The sequence below is a fragment of the Prenolepis imparis genome, unplaced genomic scaffold (genome assembly GCF_030444845.1).
Source record: "Prenolepis imparis isolate NDT839.2.m4 unplaced genomic scaffold, iyPreImpa1.0 SCAF_5, whole genome shotgun sequence".
NCBI lineage: Eukaryota > Metazoa > Arthropoda > Insecta > Hymenoptera > Formicidae > Prenolepis > Prenolepis imparis.
Window position 1 is genome coordinate 10,891,388 of NW_028141163.1, and position 19,812 is coordinate 10,911,199.

General features: G+C 33.2%; 1 protein-coding gene across 7 annotated transcripts in view; it reads right to left on the reverse strand.

Moving 5' to 3' along the window:
• Positions 1-19,812, reverse strand: part of Raskol (Ras GTPase-activating protein raskol) — a 370,271-nt gene that overhangs the window by 172,247 nt on the left and 178,212 nt on the right. For all 7 annotated transcript variants that reach the window (XM_083037555.1, XM_083037556.1, XM_083037557.1 and 4 more), the window contains one exon: positions 3,233-3,345. In XM_083037555.1, coding sequence (XP_082893681.1) covers positions 3,233-3,345 — 113 coding nt within the window. The remainder of the gene's footprint in view (positions 1-3,232; positions 3,346-19,812) is intronic.

Consider the following 19,812-nt stretch of genomic DNA (forward strand, 5'->3'; position numbering starts at 1 on the left):
AAATGTTAAATCTTCTTTTTAATTTTTTATTAAATGTTCTATTAAAATATTAATAAATTAAAATACACAAATAATATATATATTAATTTACAGCATATATGCAAAATAACTCATAAATTTAATTTTAAAATATATTAATGTAAATATATGCAATATCTAATATCATAAGAAAAGAATGTTCAACAAAAATAAATCACATACAAAATGTAGAGAACCTGAGGCACAAATATAATATAGATCTTATATTCTTTTAAAATAGAATATATTAATTTAATATAATGACAAATTTAATATCATAAATTAAAGCTCGAAGGATAAAACGACTGATGCTCGTATAAGGAACTATGTTGGCGTTGTTATCAAAAAATATTCTTTGTCACAAAGGAGGAACCACTCACGACCGCGATTGTTGAATACGAGAAAGGTATATAGAAATAAATTCGTGAAACTCTCTCATGCGAAATACGAGTAGAAAAAGTAGCGCTCTTTGTAGAGTAAATTTTGCAAAAGCCTCAAACGACTTTAAATACATAATAGCTACCACTTATGTCGGCTAAAATACACCGTCGCGAAATCGAAATAAATATTCCCACAACTTAGGCATCTTAAGATTTCATCACTACGTGGAAGTATCTTGGAACATCATTGCACAATTCGCGTATTAATACTTTAAGAAATGACATGAAAGAATAAAATTCTACCAATATTTTTGCCTTTTAGTCTGTAATATGAGAATTTAAAAAATAAATAAGATTATAAGAATAGGTATATTTTTATAACTGAATAGAAAAAAGTAAATCACACACAAGCAATATTATTATATTATTAATTTTCAAAAGTACTGTTTCATAGGAATTTAATGTTTTAATATTTTTAATATATTTTAATATTTTATATTAAATATTTTATTATACTATTATAATATTTATTATACGTATTATTTATACAAATTCCAAATAATCGATATTATTATCAATGCAACCGCTATCAATAATGTACATTATTGAGTTATTGTATCAATCATTGTTATAAAATTAAAAATGCTAATATAGCTGGCAATATTTGAAATAATTATTTATTATTGAAATATTTATCTATCAATATTTATAATATCGATCGTACGAGAGCTCTGTAAATTGTATCGGCATGGGAAAGTCTCGGATCGAAGGAAAGTAGCTTTCGCTGTGTGTAACCGAAGATAATATGCTCCTTCAAATAACAATCGGAGTTTACACTTCGACGGGGCTAGAGATGGAAAGAAAGAAATTGAGAAACACACCCTAGAGATACAGAGAGAAAAAAGCGAAATAATTTCGAAACATGCAATTTTCATCATTTCGCGTTTCTTATTTACATCTCTGTTCTTTTTATATGTCATTTATTTTTCTTCGAGTCTCACGATTTCACAAAATACGAATTAGCAAACAAAAATGAGATTGAATAACTAAAAATTGTTAGTCAAATATATAAAATATGGAATCACAAATATCAATCACGCGTATCATTATAAATAATAGTTAGTAAATAAGTTTTCAGTAAGGTACAATATTTTATTATATACGATAGTATCGAGAAATTTTATTTGAATCTTTACCCTTGTAGAGGAAAGTTTTTAGTCAATTGTATATTATGTAAATTATGTAGTTTTTGCACGTTTAACGTGCTCTCTCGTGAGATCTAAGGTAGTTTTACACGTTTGCGTTTCTAGGAGTCAGAGAAACCACTCTTACATGTCTTCATATATTTGCTCTCTATATTTGTGAAGAGCAAACCGCAGGGTGAAAATATCTTCTTAATATTTATGTAAATACCCAGTGATATTTGCAATACCTTTAAGTATCATTGGACAATTCAACGTACCTAAAGCAAATCTCTCCCCTGTATTTTAGTAACGGAGGACAGAGAATTGTGCGGACAGAATTTAAGAGTTACAGAGCCATCGGAGTGAAATAATCTAAAAATATATCGGTATGCGTCCACAGTAGGATTACGGGACCGAATTCGTGCAACTCACGATGCTCTTGACAAAAAATAATACGTGAGCCACACATTGTATTAATTACGCCTATAAATTTAACCGAACGGAACATCGAGCGTCGCGAAGCAGCACAAATCGTTCTGCTACAACATATATTGATAGAAGTCGTTCTTCCTGAACTTGGGGGGAGAGAGACTTTGAGAATCGAATCGATGGATTCAATAGCACGCACACTAGAGGCGATTACGGGTAGAAGTCCGAAGTCTTCAAAGCGTTTCATGTGTTCGGTTCATGTCAGTCAATGGAGTATAAACTTTCTAATCGAATTAGGGGTCAACGTCCCTTTGCCGCACGGCATTTTACCCGACCCGATCAAACAGATTCTCTGGTGTGCCAATTTCAAGATATTGTGTACGTAAACAAGCGAAGCGGTTCACAATGTAACACTGGGAAACTCTTGGAATTGAAATTATGCTCTTAGTTGCAAATTCTGCAAGTGATAAAATTCGCAAAAGCATGAGAGTATCCAATTTCATCGATTCTCAATTTATCGCGTTTCAATATATCGAGTCGATTCGTAAATAAGTTCCGCTATAGATTATTATTGAATCACTTCTTCTGAGAAATCATGGGTTTTTAAATCGAAACGAAATACAGCAGATGTATATATGCAGCAACTACGAGTACAAGAAAAATTGCAAAAAAAGAAAAGCAATCAGCCCTTATCAATCGCAAAAATTTTAGTGCTAAAATGATCTAGGAAAAAAATCTGGAGCAGCTTTTGTGATCAGTTCTATTTCATCTTTCTTATTTTCTGGATCTTATCTCACCAGATTTCTGTTTATTTTCAAAACTTTTCCAAAATTTTTCAAAGAAAGAATTAATAAATTACCTTCTAATGGACAGTTGTATTTAATAATAGAGAGAATATATATAATATATTAAAATTTATTGTAAATAATTTTAAATATAAAATTCCAATTTGTTAAGTAAAACTTATTTATGACTATCTCAACCCAATAGTTGTCCGAGAGTCACTGATATTTTACAGTATTTAAAAGAATCACGCCAACAAAATGCGTTATTAAAAAAAATATGATAGGAAAATATGACAAGAAGCAAAGTAAATCTAGATGATGTATGTAAATCCGTCTCGCGTCTTACGAGAATATCGCATGTAGAAGAGAGAAAGGGAAAACAAGACAGATAAAATCCAGGGGAATCGGAAAGGCTTTTACGGTAAAACGTACTCACCGCCATGTCCTCGCTCCTGTAAGCCGTGAGGGTCTGCTCGTCCTGCAGGAGGACGCAGTAACAAGGTTCCCAGCATGCCTCGCTGGCGGCTTCGCCGACGCAGCATTCGGCCTCTGTAAAAGAGAAAGATGATCCCTTATGAATAACCCCGGCAAACACAGACTGCACCGACGACACCCATTGTGCGTATCGTCGTCCTCTACGAGAGAGAGAGTAAAGTCACCGGTCAAGAGAGCTTGTAAGGATAATAGACCAGGTGTCAATTATTATCCTTGCGAGAGACATAAAGCACATAAAAGAGTCCGTAATAATTGTATCCTCCCACGAACAGATTTTATCGATTGCTATTCCATAATTGCATCGCGTTGCAATTACAAAATAACATGCATTAGAAAAGACGTAATAATATAGCCATTTCGCGCGTTGCAAATTGAAAGAACGTAATCACGGAATAGCATAATAATCTATAAATGCATAATTTTTATGTCGAAACAGAAGGAAGAACATGAGATTAATTAATATAATTTAAAAATGTAGAAAACAAGTAAAAAAGTTACTTTAGTTTAAAATCTTCAACACTTCAATTAATTATCTTTGAAATTAATAACGCAATTTAAACATTTAAATAAAAAGTTCGATAGAAAAATTTGTGTTGCGAAATAAATTATTTTCCTCTTATTTACTCGCTTGAAACTCGAGTCTCATCCTTCAGTCTCATTTTCAATTGTATACAAATCAGAAATGATTGATGACTCAAGAGATTGAAGCAACTACCATTTCGCCAAGTTTATCTTCGCGGTATCTATATTTGAGTAATAGTTTTACTACATCCTGGCTATGTGATTTATGACGAACGCAATAACCGTCCAAGATTTATGCGTAACAACATTATCGCGGAACACATTTCTACGCTAACAACGCATTCTAATTGGGATTAGAAGTAATAAGTGAAACGTGTCATTAGAAAAATCATTTATGTACACGCTATCATTTATGTACACGCGATACGATAGCCGATACTTATGCGCGCACATTATTTAAGAGACTTTCTAATAAGTCATGATTATCGATGAAAGTGATATGTTAACACACAAATACATAGATGCATGACTATGAAATAATTGCACAGGAAATATGTTTTCACAATTTTTTTCGTTACGATGATTCGAAAAGTGTATATTTATTACAAAAACGTGACTGCAATCAGAAATATCATCGCAGATAAAGCGTAAGTCGGGATGTATTGATTTCAATCGATATATTGCCTGACTGCCTTTTTTTTTCCTCCGAAAATACAGGAAGCAAACGAAGGGTAAAAAAGCGCGAAGAGAGACTGGAGTACAAAACGATGGACTTAACAAAGTTTTTTAATTCCATGAAAACAGCTGTGTGCTACCGAAAGCAGATAAAGTTTTACTCAATATGTAGCTAGAATAATTTAATATTGATAAAATATTAATAAAAGAAAAGAAAATGAGATTATTTATATCTATAAATATCTGTATGGAACAAATTTTTGATAATATTCTGAGATGGTAACTTGAAAACACCTTTAACAACACAGTATTAAATGATCCCATCCTGTCGTATTACGAGAGAAACCGTGCGAACATGATCGATATAAAATTACAGGGCACTCTATGGAGCCTATATTTTCTCAGTCTTCCTGCACTTTTAACCCTGGAAATGTAATTTGGCGCAAGCGATTACATCATCCATTATTAAGCACTTGTGCTTGCAGTACATGATTCTTAAAATGAGACAAATGTCTGAAATAAAACAAATATATTTTTCCATTTCTACAAAAGAATTCTAAAAACATATCCTATAATCTAAATACAGTTTATGTAATATTCAATATTTATAACAATAAAATTTAAAAAAAATTTACTTTAGATTGTTTTTATAATTATAAAATTTCTTATCCACTTCAACCAATTTTATATAGAGTTTTATTTTTATTAGCACACAAAATTGCACAGGTTACTCAAACGTCATGCAATTTCTCGTATCTCAATTAGACACAACTAAAAAAAAGTGTTTAACGACTATTGAATGCCGCAACAACGTGTTGCCGATAACGAATGTCGATTTGTTGGCCATCGAGTGAAGTGAAGTGAAATTGTTCATCTAGCAGAATCACGGTGCTTACGCGAACTGCGAACATTACAACCGCGAGAGTACATTTAAACAGCAAACGTGCAAACGAACGGTTCGCAGAAATAATACGAGGAGAAGGCCGGCTTATACTTACATTAGACCAGACCGCTAATAGCGGTAAACACAATGAACAGAGATGAAGGATGAAAATCTGACATGACGACGATAGCAGTCATGTGCGCAAAGTAGTCAAGGGGGGCAGGGAGTATGTGTTTTCTTATAGCAAGAGTAAGATGGTATATGTATGTATCATCGTGTTGACAATTTTATGACTTTATGATTTTATTTTATTACTATTACGCGTTGGCACGCATTCTTCGTTGCGTTTTATTTCTGATCATTTTTAATGACATACGCGCAAGTCATACCGACATATGATTGCTATTCGATGATTGGCATTTCCTGTGCCACGTTGTATACCTCATTCCGTATCACGTCGGCCAACGGTATTAGCGGTCTGGCGTAAGTATAGATGTCTGTGGCCGAGAGAGAAGCTCATGTGGCTGACGAGGAGTGCCGCTGTTAATACCGTTGAATACTGCGGTACACTCTCGTTTAGACGGATGTAGGTGTTAATTGCAACCAGCCGCAAGATACGTTATAAATAATTCTAGATTATTATTCTTGCCGTTTGATAAATAAAAATATATTCGAGAATTCAAAGAGATATATATTTATATACATATACACACACGCATGCACATACATGCATATTTGAATCCTCAAATATATATTTTTATTTATCAAGCGACAAGGATAATAATTATTATATTTATACATATATACACCGTTTAATAAATAAAAAAATATATTTGAGGATTCAAAGGGGATATATATATTACAGCTTTCCGTTATTTGAATTATTCGATGATTTGTGTATTACTTCATGTTTTCGATTCGAAGATGATGGATTAATTAGATGGAAAAATTCGAAGCACAGCACAAGAGAAAAAATATATTCAATCATACTTAAGGAACAATTATCAAGTAATTTATAATTTCCATTACTCGTTTTAATTTTTGTTTAAAAAAAATCATAATTTATTATAATAGTCTTGAATACTCTCAACAAGTTGTGCTTTCAAATATCGTTGCAAAATTTTCCAATACGTTTTTTTTTCGAATTGTGAAGCCTTAAAAACCTATTGGTGCATAAATCAAATAACAGTGACATATATACTATCTCTTTCTCCCTTCTCCTCCCTCTTTCTCAATAGCATTGTCATCTTACTTTACCACTCCGAATCTGTGATTCCACCCGAATATTGAAAAATATATTTTGCGGCGAAAAAGCTGCCCCTATTCCCGCGCGTACCATCGCAAAAAGTTCCTAAATGATTAGTCTCGCTTGGCACTAAATTTTTCGTTACTTCCCGCCGCCGCATTTTTTCCATAATGGACGCTCCATATTCCGCACGAGATATCGCATTACTTTTATAACCGACGAAATTGTTCGCCCTGCCTCCGAGCACTCGCGGCACTTTACGGTTCTCACGAAACTTTCGTACGTAGTATCGCCTTCTCCTTTTTTCACCGAATACATTCCTCGGTAAAGCTCTGCACAGTTCGTTTTTTATCCATAGTATGCATTATTTTTTTTCGACGAATCTCTCTTGGAAAAAAAGTTTCGCAACGAAACGCTGTAATCAACATCTGTACTTATGTATGCAATATCAGGCTATTCCGAAATAATTTTTGAAGTTATACATAAATAAATATATGTAAAAATATATCCCTTTAATAAATTTTATTAAAGTTATAATTATCAATTTTTTTTACACATCTAAATTTGACGTCAAAATGAAATGTTCTACCTAAAATGTATAATTCACTTATATACATTCTTTTCTTTGCATTTATCTCTACAAGTCTATAATTTAATATTGATCTCTGTAAATCATTCAAAACATTGTTGACTTTTCAAGATAAAAGTATTGATCAAAATGCACTTCTTTTCTTTGCTTTTTCATAAAGTTAAAAGAAAAACATCTTGTCACTTCGCTTGATATTCCTGCTTGCTCTCGGAAAGTAGAAAATGTCCAACGTCGAGTTTCAAATATATCAATTCTTCGATATTTCTGTTATCAGAACATTTCAAACTTTCCGCTGGCGAAGAAAGGCAACGAACTAGAAAACGACATTACATTTTTATTCGCCAACGCGTTATATATTTATACGTCCAAGATTTTACAGATGTTTTTATACACAAAAAAATAATTATTTATGACAATAAAAACGCGCAATTACACACGTAAGATGCATCTTTCCGAATTTATAGCGTCGAAAATTGAATATCGTGAAATTATATCGTAATAAAAATTTCTTTAATTTTCTTATCTATATAGGCATCCACAGAGGAAGCAAAAAGGGGACATCAATAAAAAATGAAGTATTCGTTCTCCCTTTGAATAACGTTAGAATTTACTTGCACATTTAATATAAAAAAATAAAAATAATAAAATAACAAAAAAAAATTTTAATTAAAAAAAAAGAAAAAATAAAAAACAAAAAATTTTTAAACTAAAAAACGCAAAGAAAATCTCGACACTCTAATTTTGAAAGTAACTTTTTTTTAATCATGCCCCCTCCCCCTTGGAAAAAATCCTGCAAACGCTCTTGTCTATATATATATAGTATATGCAAAAAAACAAAATGTGCGCGTCTAGACGTATTTTTTCACTGCGTGTCCTCGACATTCTTATGAATGCACGCATGCTAAAAGCCTCCGGCGCATATATGGCTCACAATGAACAATGTTACAGCGATAAGAGACGATTCAAGCGATTACGATGACGATTAGAATTTAAAGTCCGGCGGCGAAAGCTTATCGGCGGTCAATCGATCCTATACACCCGCCCCACGCGCCCTTGAAACTTGAACAATCGATGCACCGATTCAACGAGACAGTGAATGGAACGCAACGAATAGCTTTTTAATCGCGTGATTTCGAGATTTCGCTAAATGGATTTTTTTCTTTTTAAATAACCCCCAATTTATTGAATCAATTTTTCATATCGCAACGATATGAATCGATATCCATCAAATTTCATATGCAAAACAAATCAACAATTTTGTAACAATTAAAATTTTCATGCGAGGCATGTATGAAAGAGCAGTCGTATTAATGTATTGTTAATTTTATTAGCAGCATTTAAACTGCAAAATATATAAGTAAAAAAATAAAATTAAGATATAAAGATAATTTAGTTCAAAACATTTTTTTTAAAGACATATAAGATTTATAAAATTAATTTTAAACATAAGAAGCAGACAGACATATTTTTTAAAAAGTGAAAAAAAGATTTTGCAAAATATTGTTTAGACTCTCGAATTTTAATTACATTATTCTTTAAATATAATAATATTTGCTAGCTAGAATTAACGAATTAATTGAATTGAAGTATATTAATTGAAATCTATGCAAATTGATAGAAATAGTAATAGTGGTTAATGATTTGCTAAATGATTCAATATCGTAATCCAAAATATATAATTATGTAACATTGTATAATGTTGTATGTTGATTAAGATATTAATTAACGATGAATTATTAACCATCATTATTATTAAATTTGCAAAATTATAGCACATTATTTTATATCCAAACTTTAGACATCTAAATTATAGCATAACTTTTGACAAAGTTGATTGATGAGAAAAATGATTCTCAAGAAAATTTTCGATAACCTGCGTCGGTATTTCATAGCATTTGTCCAACACGAAAGTTCGATTTTATAACTATACGACATGAAATCGCATTGTACGCAAGTTTCTCACGGAAATGATGACGTCGTCAACAATGACGACGGCGACTACGGATGCTGTAGAACTTTCGTGAACTTTGAAGTAGTCTCGTGAAGCAAACTATATATGTATATCCAAGAAAGAAGAAGTAGACGAAGATACAAAATTCACGAGACACCAGGTAACCGAGCGACAAAAAAAAACTAATGAAGAGATCTACACATCTAAAAATAGAATCAAAAATGAAGAAACAAAAGAAATAATTGGCAATGAGAAACATCTACCGCTTTAATGTACTAACCCTAAACAGTTTTCTTCTATATAGATTTTCTGGGAAGACTTTTCTTATAGTATTATTTTGTGTTAATAATATAAAAAAAAATCTTATCCTCGTATATGTATGCAAATAAATTGGAATTCTTAAGCAAGTAATATAATTAAAACTCAATCTATTATATTTAGAAAGTACATTTTCTTATGATAAAAACTTCAATATTTATTTTTATATGTTTTTCTCTAAATAGAATTAATTTTCTAGAAATATGTATATTCTTTTTTTTAAATTATTAATTCTCACACACACACGTACATTATATATATATATAAAATATATATTAAGGCAACGTCGCGAGACGAAGAGTGATTTTCTCGATTCGACATATGGCAAGACATTCTCTACAAAGTTTTCTGATCGAAGTTCTTTACACAGAATAACGTTATAATGTCTCGTCGTAACGTTATAATGTATTCAAATATATTTATGGCAGCCATAAATGCGAACATCACAAAATAATATTTATACACTGATACATGTGAAGGGTGGTTGCCGAATCGAACTCGGCGATACGACTTTGTATCCGGGATGTATCTTTTATTCATTTTTCTATCGATAAATGGTAATGGCATCGTCGTAAGATCGATACAACATTACGTAGCACAGCTCTTCATCTTTTTATTCGGGAAAACTGGCCTCGTAAAATCAATATGACGACGTCGCTTCTGTCTTTTATGTCTTCAGTGTAATCGGAAGACACGAGTTTCATGCGGCTTTTATATCGAGGTTACAATGCAATAATCGAGATTTTTTGCAAACTTTTTACGGTCTAAAATTCTAGTAAAGTGTCATATCATACCACAATTTTTTAAAAACTATTTTATATATATATATATATAATTTATTTATATATATATATATATATATATGTAAAATTTAATTTAATATTAAATTTAATATTTAATATTAAATTTTAATTCCGCATGGCATAATTTTAATCTCTACATTATTTTTCTAACAAAAAAAAGCTGAACGTTTCTTTACATAAATACATCCGATTATTCATGTCTCGTAACATAAATCTCATACATCAACATCATAAATCACACTTCACTAGCGAATCTCAACGTTTTACAGTTACCTTCCGCATGTGAGCGCCTGATTTACGAATGTTATTTCGTTGCTTTGTCATGGCGTAGTTGTTGTTCCCTCAGTAAAGTACTATTTCCGCGTCAATCTCGCAAGGTCTTCGCATCTACATAACCAGCCAGTCACGTCAAATAGTCGAATGGGGGCTCCCGAGAGAAATCGGGAACGAAATATAATAGATATGCGCGCACCCAGAGCGAGACGGAGTCAACCATTCTTTCCGCGAACGGGCAAAAAAAATAGGACGTCGTAATAAAATTGAAAATATTCCGCGCCCATCCGTCTATCCTCGAGTTTCCATTCTTTCTTTTCGCAGCGCGTGCTGAATCTGTGCCCCGTTTCTTTGCATTTTTCTTCACCTGTATATGCCGAATCACACATACACATATATGTGTGAACGGCATTCCCGCGGGACTCCTCGCAATAAATTCCAATTTCTGCGTATTCTATTCCGATCCTTCTATTTTGAATGCGGTCCCGTCACCTTCGACGTCGCCTCCGCTCTTTTTGGCAAAGAGATTACGTCTCCCGCGTCAAAAAATTCATACCAAAAGACATACCAAAGCAGCACAAGCAGACCAAATTTTTGCAAATATAAAATAAAAATTATATTAATACAAAATCAGGTATGAAAAAGCGTTAATATAAGAGCTGGCGCAGATGTTAACGTAACAACTTGTTTTTAAATTCTTCTCTAATTATTTTGAACGTTTCAGTCCTTCCTTCGGCCCATCTTCAACAGGTTGACTCAGAAAACAGCACTCTGAATCCAAAGGACCAAAATGTTCAAAATAATTAGAGAAGAATTTAAAAACAAGTTTGTCGCGCCTGGCTCTTATTAATCCTTTTCACTGATTTTGTATTTATATATCAAAACCTTTTCAATTTATTAGTAAAATTAGATTTATCAGTAACTACAATGCATATTTTCTCTCTGTCAAAACTATTATATATATATTTTATAAAAATAATAAATTTTTAAACTATTTCTCCACAGACATCTTATTATAAAATCTTGAAACTTTAAATAAAATCTCATGATAAAAAATAATTTACAATCTGTCATGTTAATTATTACGACGAATCGATTTCGTTACTATGTAATTCTTAGTTTTCACCTTCTTTTACCTTCTCTACCTATTTGTACATCTCATTATCCTTGGAAGCGTTTTATTTCCGAGAGAGCAGAACAAATATCCCCGTCTACGCAGCCGCGTGTCTACCCGACGCGAAAAGTGTAAATCGCTTAATTTTGACCCTCTCGCTCGTTCACTTAATATTCCATATCCGGCTAAAAGTCCGCTGCGGGCGTCTCGAGAGCGTATTTGCACGGGGAACGTAAAGACAGATGAGGGATGATACTTAGACGGAGGGGCGGGAAGAGGCCGTCCTCTCTCTCTCTTTCTCTCTCGAGATAAAACCGCGTCTTCACGTGCAAGAGTTACAGAAAAGACATGACATGCAGAGCTATGTTGCGACTGGGAAGTACTTGTATCGGACCAATTAAATCCGTCGAGTAAATTAAGAGAACGTCTCAGAGCGCGCCTTTATCGCCCGATTAACAAGGTCGGATTCAATCAAAGACAGATCAGATGCGTTCTTTTTTATTTTTTGGCGACATGCGGTCTCGCTAATCGTATTTGCGTGATATGACAAGAGCGCAAAAATGCGGGAAGAGAGAAGCGAGTCAAGTGTCAAAAGAGAAAGACATCAGAAAGAGAGAGCGCTTTGAACACTCGAAACCATGTTGCGAGACCGTACATGAAAATCTCGAAGAAAAAACGAGGAATGTCGAGTGGATGTCGCGAGTAGCATAAATAACTATATGAAAGTGCGAGATTGAAATACAAAACAATATTAAATAATATATAATTATTATAATTATAGTTATAATTATACAATAATAATATACTATAATATTATTTATAATAATATATATAGATTTTATATATAATTATATAATATATTATTTTAATATCATTATAATATATTATAATAATATATAATTATTTTATACATAATTATTTATTAATTATAACTGAAATACTAAAAAATGCATTATATACTTTTACAATTTGTATAACTTGCAGATTGTGTTTAAAAATTTGTCACAATAATTGTCGAAAATGTCATCTCCGCAAATAAAAAAAATCCTCATTTACTAATATCTAATAAAACTTAACTTCCACAGCACAAACAGTAACCCTTGCGACGCGAGAATGTTAAGGGAAGACAAAGAGATGACAGGTGAGAAGTCCTCCAGCTTTTCCAATCACCAGAAACAGAACGCGTTCTCTCTCCGTCGCGAGAAAATAGCCAAGACGAAGAGGGATGAAGTCTGTCTTTGTGAACTTCTATGTCGAGTCGAGATTATTTCTGCGGTTCTCATTAGGCTCAGGTCGGACTCGGATAGTTCATTACTGGCGATCTTATCTATGACCCGTTTTTTCGCAAGAGAAGTTTTCCCTCCCCCCTCTCTCTCTTTCCTAATTTCTTTTCGCAATCGTATCCTATACATCCTCTATGTGCTCGCATCCCGATTTTCTACACTTCTCTTGCAAGAAGATATATATATTACGTGTATATAATGCGATATACTGTCCTTTCATCATTAATTGACAAGTACGATATACCCGCCGTCAAACTGTTACATTAGCAATAACGGCAGATGCCAACGGCGGATTGTGAGACCTATATGCAAGACTATATTACAGTCATTACGTTATTGAATAGACGCCGAAAGCACATAACGTGTAAATTGTTATATGTTACATGAGAATGAGGTTACGACGTGCATGTCGTTCCAGAAATCGATGCAATCTTATTTACATAGAGTGCAATCGATCCTAACGTACCAAACTCTATGAAAACCGACCATGAATTGTTTTGCAACTTACAAACCGATTTGTCAATCTTATCATTTTTATCCGCAAATTGATATTGTTACTGTTAAAATTTTTAATAGTATATATTGTTCGAAATAATAATCCACGTTTTTTAAAAATAATTTTGTGGTTACACAATTTACTACATCATCGAAAATTATTATTGTTAAAGCGAGAGCTATATAAAATTTTATTTAAAAATTGTAATAAAATAAAATTTATTTTTTCTAAAAAGGAACATCTTTAAAATTTTTTTTCCGAATTCCTTATTTCAAAATAAATGAAAGTATTAGAAATCTTTTTATTTTAATTAAATATGATTTTTAATTAATTCCCACAAATAAAATTTGAATTAAATTTGATTTTAATACTTTGTAGTACACAATCTTAATAATAATGAAAAAAATAAATTACAATTCTATAAAATTAAAATTATAGCTTAAATATGATAAATCGACAGTTGAAAAATTTTTCCATAGAAATAATGACTCAATAATGAGCAACGTGATATTTTTCAATAACGTGCAACACGGTCTTTATGAATGAATTGGCTTCTTGACTTTATATTTCCTTAAGACCTTTCAGATGAATTATCGGTTCATCAGTCTGTAAACTGTGTCTATGCCAGACAGAGGCGAGCCAAGCAGATAGATTTCATCTGTCGCCTCGTACCACAGAAGTCGCTTCCAATAAAAGGTCTTCTGAGTCGTTCACAAAGGTATCTATCGCTCTCAAAAGGCTACCTTTTCTCCGATCATCTGCGTTTTTTTCGATCCGCTTCTCCGAACGATTCGATATTAAATCGCTCGTCGTTACAATAGCAGAGTCGAAAGAGTAAAAGAATGAGATCCCCGTTTTATCAGCATATCACGTATGAGGTGCAAAAATAGAGAAAAAAAATAAAAAAAGACCATGTGATATGCAATGCACCATATAAAAAATATATATACATATATCTATTAATTTGTTTTAATTTATATATTTATTATAAGTTCTTCCGCGAAATCTTCTTGCAAATCAAAATTCCAAAAGCTTTTCGATATTCTTTATCTTAAAATATACAGTTATCATAAGTAATTAATAATATTGACAAAAATGTCTCGAAGTAATCGAGTTACGAATAATCCATTTACTAAATGTGATTCTTTTATGAATCAAAAGAATTTGCAGCATGAAGAGCGTTTGAACTTTGTCTTTATCTTTTAATTGTCTCTTTTAATCATCTCTAACAATATTAGTCGTACTTTCTCGAGCTCTCTTTGAGTTTTCCTTAACTTCCATAACTTCCATAACTTCCTTATCTCGCGTAAAAATGAAAGTAAAGCCGGAATTGACTCGACATACAGTGCTCCCTTTCTATCCGATCCCTTATCGAGAAACTTAATTCCACGCTGACTACGCCTCGCCTCGGAATTCGCTAGAGGGGCACAAATCGAGGAATACTAATTCCGTTAGTAAACTTCGAATGACTTCGCCTCTCTCTCTCTTGCCATCTCGAGCCGACACAAGCTGGCACAATTCCTTTAATTGTCAGTCCCAATTGTTGCGAATACTCGGAAAACTATTCTATATATCCTGCCGTCTCGAGAGTGCATACGAATCAAATTGATCAAATCCAATTAGGTTAGCGGATCGTTTATTAACTCTTATGGAAAATTGAAATGTAGAGCGAACGAAGTGGCTCTGGGTCAAAAACATCTACATCAACGCGGTCACGAGTGCGTCAATTTGTGAACGATAGTTTGCAATGAACGGGATTTCGTTTACACAGTGACAAACCATGCTGAATGCAGGCAAGCAGCATCGTCTATCACTATCATTTGCAAATTGATCGTACGCGTGTGCGAGCGGTATCAATGGGAAACGGTATCGTTGTCGTATAACATCTGGCGATCGGTTAATTTAATCGACTCTCGACCACGATTTCTATCGGAGAAACGATTTGATGTAAAGTGTTCGAGAAAATTGCGCTGTCGTTTTTCACCTAAAAAGGCTCTAAAATATGTAGGAAAATCATGAATTATGTAAAAAAAAAACTCTGAATTTATATCAAATCGTTTAAATATGCGCATACAATAAGATAATATACAAATAATATCATATCTAGAAAAAAATAATATAAATTATATCTAGAAACAACGAAAAAGAAAAAAATTAAAAAGGAATATATAAAAATTACGATTCGAGGGCAGAGTTCACTGATATTATTGTATAGGATTTACAAATTAAAAGAAAAAGTTTAACGAGAAGGATAAATTAACGCGCTAATAAAGATCGAAATGTATTCCGATATTTATATGGATATTCAAGAATAATTATTTCCATCAATTGAGCGTACTTATTGATTAGCAGCAGAAACAAGGAAGAGGATATCGACTACAGACGAGATTTACTCTCGTGTTGCCAGCAGCCAGTCAAAACATCTGGTATAATCGGAACGTCGAACCCGAACAATTTCCTGGTTTTAATGAAACCGACATCGACGAATGCGATGCGTTCATTTCGTATAATTAATTTCTGGCGTGACATCGCTCTATAAGCTTCTTCTTCAAGCTATCCTATATTTTGCTCGAAACTCGCACTTGTATTTGTATTTAAGAAATAGAAACGAGAATTCCCAGATAGAGAGAAATTATTCGTTCGTTAAATTAGAGTAATAAACTTCTAAAGAGAGAGCATATTCAGTAAATTTAACAACTAAATTATTTTTAATAATTCTATTTATGTGTTGCTTCTTATTTTTAAAATTTAAAATTTTGAATGTTTTTTTTATCTTAGCAGTTAAAAAATTGAGTTCTAAATTGAGATTCCTTTAAAATACAATGTAAGAAATCGTATCGTATCATTTTGTAATTATTCGTGAAAAAAAATTATACGAGACAATAAATTTTAGATCGTTAAAATATTCTTTGAGAATTTTCTTATAGCACGACGGAGATGTTTGTTCGAACAGACAGCGCATTTAAATAAATAAATAAAAGACTGCGGATTTTCTAACCGTGCGATCCGTGCGACTGCGGCTGACACTTCCATTAAAAGAGAGAATTCGTTGCATCTGCAATGACAGAACAGACGAACAAACTTTGCTGCACCGCGGTAGCAATGAGTAGTTAAGTCAATCACGTATATAATAGAACGCGGAAATTTCTTGCTGTCAGCTGATTTATTGAACATACATGGCCAATCTTTACTTGTAAACTCACCAACGTGACAATAGTAATTTAATATTTCTATATTGATTTGTTTCATATTGTAAAAAATTGTATTGTAAAAAATTCTTGTATTTTAATAAAATATTTAATTAGATTTTTCAATCAAAGATTTTTTGAAAAATTCATTTTTTAAATCCATGTAAATATGCTTATAAATTTATAAATATATATATAAATAAATATTGACAAATATATGTAATAAAAATAGAACTGATTTATCATAAATATTTAAAAATCTGAAAAATCCAGGTCACACTATTAATTCAGCTGTATTCAAATATATTGTTAGATATAAGAGCAAAAAGTCGTGTTGATTCATAAATTTTTCAATAATATCTATCTGTTCGCAGTTCAATTTCCGTTTAAACTCTCTACAGTTGCAAAAGAGAAAGAGCATAACGTTATTCACGATCTTTAGTAGACCGTAAACGAGATCGATTCGACGAAGGAGAAATATTCTAGGTTACCATGGCATATCATGATCCTCTCTTTTTCTTTCAATAATATATAATTTACATTTTATATATATGATGTATACTAAAAGTGCTTTTCTCAAAGTGTGATAATTTCAGATTATATTTCCGACACGCGCGCGCGTGTAATGTACAAAAAAGAAGTAAATTACTTGTGTAATGTACAAAATTCTCGCTGCTGTTGGCAACCGATCAAAACAGATTTAGTTTTTTTCTTCGACGATAAAAAATTTTTCGCGAAATAATAGATATCTATCGCAACGCCACGGTCGATTGGTCAAGATACATCGATTGATTGCACCGCGATAAGCATCGTATCGATATTTTTTAATTGTCTGCATGAGTGATTCCACTGATGATCTCCTCATCGGGGATACCGATCCGACTTATAACAAGAAGTGCTCTCTCGGGCGCGGATATTCCACACAGAGATGTGGCTCTCTCACAATAACTCAATACACGCGCATCATGCGGAAACAGCCTACTCCAAGCTGGACTAATGGAATTGGTGCAGTCAATCGGACGGCGCGACGTTCTCTCATTTATCCGGGCAGCCACGCAAAACGACCTTTTTCTCAACTTTCCTCTCAATTTTCGAACAATGCATTGAATTATAACAAAGGAAGAATGAAACAATTTCATCAAACTATATAAAAGATTATGTAAAAGGACACGAAAAGTCGCAAAAACGAGGCAAAAATTAAACGCAAATGGATATAAAATGGTACATCGGGGTTTAAAACGAGATGGAAAATACTTCTCCGAAGTTAAATAGCTCTCAAAGTTCTAGAAAATATATAGATACAATAAATATTTTTTTATTAATTTATTCCTTTATCGAGAGATTTCTGAAGTCCTAGATCTAACATTTATATTAATAACCATTTGAAATTTTAAATAAACATTATTCCATTTGAAAAATTATAATCAGAGAGAAATCTCAAAGTCTTTATTTCCGGGCTAGATCTATCAACTTTTAGGTCTTTTAAATAATTATCCGTGTTCCCTTGTACCAGTTGCACTTCACTTTTTCGATATGCATTCACGCGCAACGGATTTCCGCGCGTATCGAAGATACATACATATTCATCATCTCCTTTCTTCCGTAACGTTTTCGCGAAACGCGATGTCGACCGTCCCCTTATCCTTAACAAAAGCCCCATAAATCCAGCATCCGTCATGCTGGGAATATATAAACCGGACAGGATCGAGGAACAAATCGTAGGAAGCGACCGCCTAACGATTGCCTCGCATCAATACGTGACAGAGCAAGATCGGCGCGAGTTCTTCCCACGTGAGAATCAGCCCGGAGTCAGCTTGCGAGCGAGCTCTATCTCCTCGTCGTCTTCCTTTCCGCTCTCGTTCGAGATGCTACGATGAGGAGGCTACCCGGAGCACGACGTGCGTCCGCAACGTGTGTTTACGTCGACGAGCAGCGGCAAAACGCGCGATAGTGGACTCTCCTTCTCACGCAGTCAGTTAGTGTAAGTGGGTAATGGAACGCATAGAGAGAGAGAGAGAAAGAGAGAGAGGCAAAGAAAAAAGAAAGCAGGACAGAAGACAGCCCGCGGTGGAAACCACCGCGTTGCGTTGCGACTCATTTACCTACATCGATTTATTGCGACGAGGATGGAGATTACATCTGCGAGCGGGATCTCTGCCGGCATTATATCCGCGCCCGGTGGATCACGATTTAATTGGTCTACGCCGCGAATCGATCTCTCGTAACAGTTTCCTTACCCCTTGCCGCTCTTTCTACCCGGTCCCCGGTCGCCCACGGCGGAGCAGAAGAGTTCGGATCCTCTTCTGCTCTCGTCTAAGTTGCGTCTATACCCACGTCACGCCGCCCAGGGCGACGATTTTCTGTTTAAGCGCGGCGAACACGCACATAGGGCAACTTTGCTCTCGGGAAAAGATGGCGCGTTGTTAGATTAATAATCAGCAATTTGCACACGTCAGAAAGAACGGTCGCGTCGCTCTCTGCTTGTGAATCAGCTGTTAAGTGTGATGGATCGAATAATGATAAAGCGCGGCCGTTATCTACTATTACATCTTGAGAGAAAGGACTAGAGGTATCCTTATTTTTTTTAATTGTTATTTTCTAAAAAAGTAATTGTCAGTAATTGTCAATTTTTTCTCTATTGAAGATATATAGTGCTGCGAAATTAATTAAATTAATTTATTAATAATCTAACATCGGAATATCATATAGGCTCTTTTTTATTTGAATATTATATATACTTTTTTTAAATAAATTAATTTCTTAATAATCTAAAATTCGGAATATATATAGGTATATAAAATATTCAAATAAAAAAGGATTTACAACTTTCCAATGTTAGATTATTAATAAATTAATTCAATTAATTTCGAAGCACTATGATATCTTCAATAGAGAAAAAATTGACAATTACTTTTTTAGAAATAATAATTAAAAGAAAGAAGAACATTATCATATATATATATATATATATATATATAAAGAGAAATACATATTCTACATATGCAACGCTTATTTTCATCTTTAGCTTCGATATAGGTTTCACGAACTGCGAGTTAACATTTAGCACCCATTCACGTTGACGCACGACAGGCGCGTTCATCCGGCATATCAGTTAATAATGCTATGCACCCAATTATCTTTATGACATGACGTCAAGGTGCGTGTCATCCGGGACATCAT